General features: G+C 60.2%; 1 protein-coding gene across 1 annotated transcript in view; it reads right to left on the bottom strand.

Moving 5' to 3' along the window:
- Positions 1–433, bottom strand: part of LOC112973784 (SITS-binding protein-like) — a 5,165-nt gene extending 4,732 nt beyond the window's left edge. Inside the window, exon 1 of the mRNA XM_026082081.1 lies at positions 262–433. Coding sequence (XP_025937866.1) covers positions 262–421 — 160 coding nt within the window. The 5' untranslated portion in view covers positions 422–433. The remainder of the gene's footprint in view (positions 1–261) is intronic.
- Between the last annotated feature and the right edge of the window lie 1,786 nt (positions 434–2,219).

Genomic DNA, 2,219 nt, shown 5'->3' with positions numbered 1-2,219 from the left:
ATCCGTGTCCCCGCGCCTCCTCTCCTGCACCCCAGTTTGGGAACGCGGCCGGGCGTAAAAACGCTACGGRAAAGTTCAAGCCGCTCGGGCACAGGGCGAGAAGGAGCTGGGAGGGCTCGTGGGACCGTGTCGAGCCCCGGGGACCGCGTCGAAGCAGCATCTTCAGGGAAGCAGGCAAAAAAACCCGACTGATCCAAGCGGCCCGGCTGCCGTTCGCGCGCCAGCGGCGATAGGAAACGGGGGAATAAAGGAAGCGGTCACCTGTCGATCCCAAAAAGTATCCCTCCAGCACGGGCCCGTAGCCGCCAGGGTTCCGGCCGAAGTCGCTGATCACGAAGGGCTGCGGCTCGGCGTCCACGGCGTTGAGCAGCCAGCGCGGGGCGCGCACGCCGCCGCCGCCGTACCAGGAGACGTTCGCCATGGAGAAGCAGTCCTGCGGCGCGGGAGAGCGCCGTGAGCTGCCCCCGGCCGCCCCCCGAGCCGCGGGGTTAGTCGAAATTATCGAGCGGCGGGCGTGAAATGGGGGAAGAGCAGAGGAAACGAAAAGAAAAATCCTAACAAAACTCTGGAGCTTGCCTTTAGGACCACAAAAGTCTTAATTTTTTAATCTAAAGCTATTTTTGCTCCCTTTGGCCCTTATGCCAGAGTTCAGCGCGCAGCTGGCTGGAGGAACACGCAAGTCCTGCCACGGGAATAACAAAAAACCTTCAAATTTAGTTTGCTTTAAAAAAAAAAAAAAAAAAAAAAAAAAAAAGCACACGCAAAATACCCCCAACACCCCATAGTTTCAGATAGATGGAACTTAAAGGAAAAGAAAATCCATATGAAACACCCTGACATCCCGGCGGTAACACCGCTGCGTGATACCCAGCGCCCCAGGGATCCCAAATCCTTCACTTCCGCACGCGACAACAATTATTAAAATTAGCCGGTTTTAATAGTTASAGCTGCTGGTGGGAAGATGCTGAAAACCAGCGTCCGACTGAAAAAGCCCCTTTCTCCGAGGCCGGAGAGCACCGAGCACCTTGCACGGGCCAAACCCCCCGGAGCACGGCCCCATCCCGAGCCAAAGCGCTTTAAAAGGCCCAAATGCCGAGCGCTGCCCGTTTCCCTGCCTCCGAGGCCCCGGGCCGCCGGCTTGGCRGGGCTCGTTCCCGCCGGGGAGGCAGGAAGAGGTTAAGTCTCCCCGAGGGCTGGCGAAAGGAGAGCTGAATTATTAAAGTGGAAATCTTCGAGGCGCGGAAGAGCTGGGCCGGGTTTCAGCTCAGCTGTTTGCACCAGCTAGGGAGGAAAAACAAAAAAAACAGAACAGCAAAAAAAACCCTATTCTTGAGATTTCTGGCTTTCTCCGAAACAGGAACGTTCTGCCAGGCCGAATCGCCACCCGAGGGCAATTTTTGGCCGAGGAGGAAGAAACTATTCGCGCGCCCCATTCCGTTCCCTCGCCCGCTGCCCGGGGAGCATCCCGACGGCATCCGACTCTTTTGTCTTTTTTTCCTGCCTTTCCCTCCCTAGGCGTTGTTTGAAGAGGCGCTTTTTTTTTCCCCCCTGCCGAGGAGGCAAAGCAGAGGCTACGCAAGCAAAAACCCCCCCGTAAATCTCAGCGCRCTGAACAGCCGCCCTGGGCCTGCGGTCGGAAAAAAAAAACCCTTCGCCAGCTTTTCCCCCCCCCGCAGGCCACCCCTGCCCCTCCGAGCCTTGATTTATCCCGCCCGCAYGCAAGCACGCAGGCACCCTGCGGCGAGGGGTGGCTATTTCGGYGCCTGGCCCGACCCATCCCGTCCCCAGCCCGGCGCCGCTGTGTCTCCCGCGGGCGCCGCACCGAGGCTGCTTATTCCTGCGTGGGGGCTGCTTTTTCCCGCAGGGGGCCGCGCTGAGGCCGCTGTTTCCCGTGCAGGGCCACTTTTTCCCATGCTGGGCTACACCAAGACCACTTTTTCCAGCACAGGACCACTTTTTCCCGCACGGGGCCATGCTGAGGCCACTTTTTCCCGCACGGGGCCATGCTGAGGCCACTTTTTCCCCGCATGGGACTGCTTTTTCCCGCATGGGGCCACTTTTTCCCGCGCCATTACCTTGAGCACGGCGCCGGGCTGCAGCGGGGTCCAGGCGAGGCCGTAGCACTCGGCGGCGCCGGGGGCCTCCTCGAGGGACACGTGCAGCTCGGCCGCCTCGTCCCAGGCGCCGCAGAAGCGGCCGCCGTCGGGGCGGCAGCCGTC

This window comes from Apteryx rowi, unplaced genomic scaffold, assembly GCF_003343035.1.
Source record: "Apteryx rowi isolate R43461 unplaced genomic scaffold, aptRow1 scaffold_566, whole genome shotgun sequence".
Taxonomy (NCBI): domain Eukaryota; kingdom Metazoa; phylum Chordata; class Aves; order Apterygiformes; family Apterygidae; genus Apteryx; species Apteryx rowi.
The sequence above is the reverse complement of the archived record's forward strand: the minus strand, read 5'-3'. Positions and strand labels throughout refer to the sequence as shown.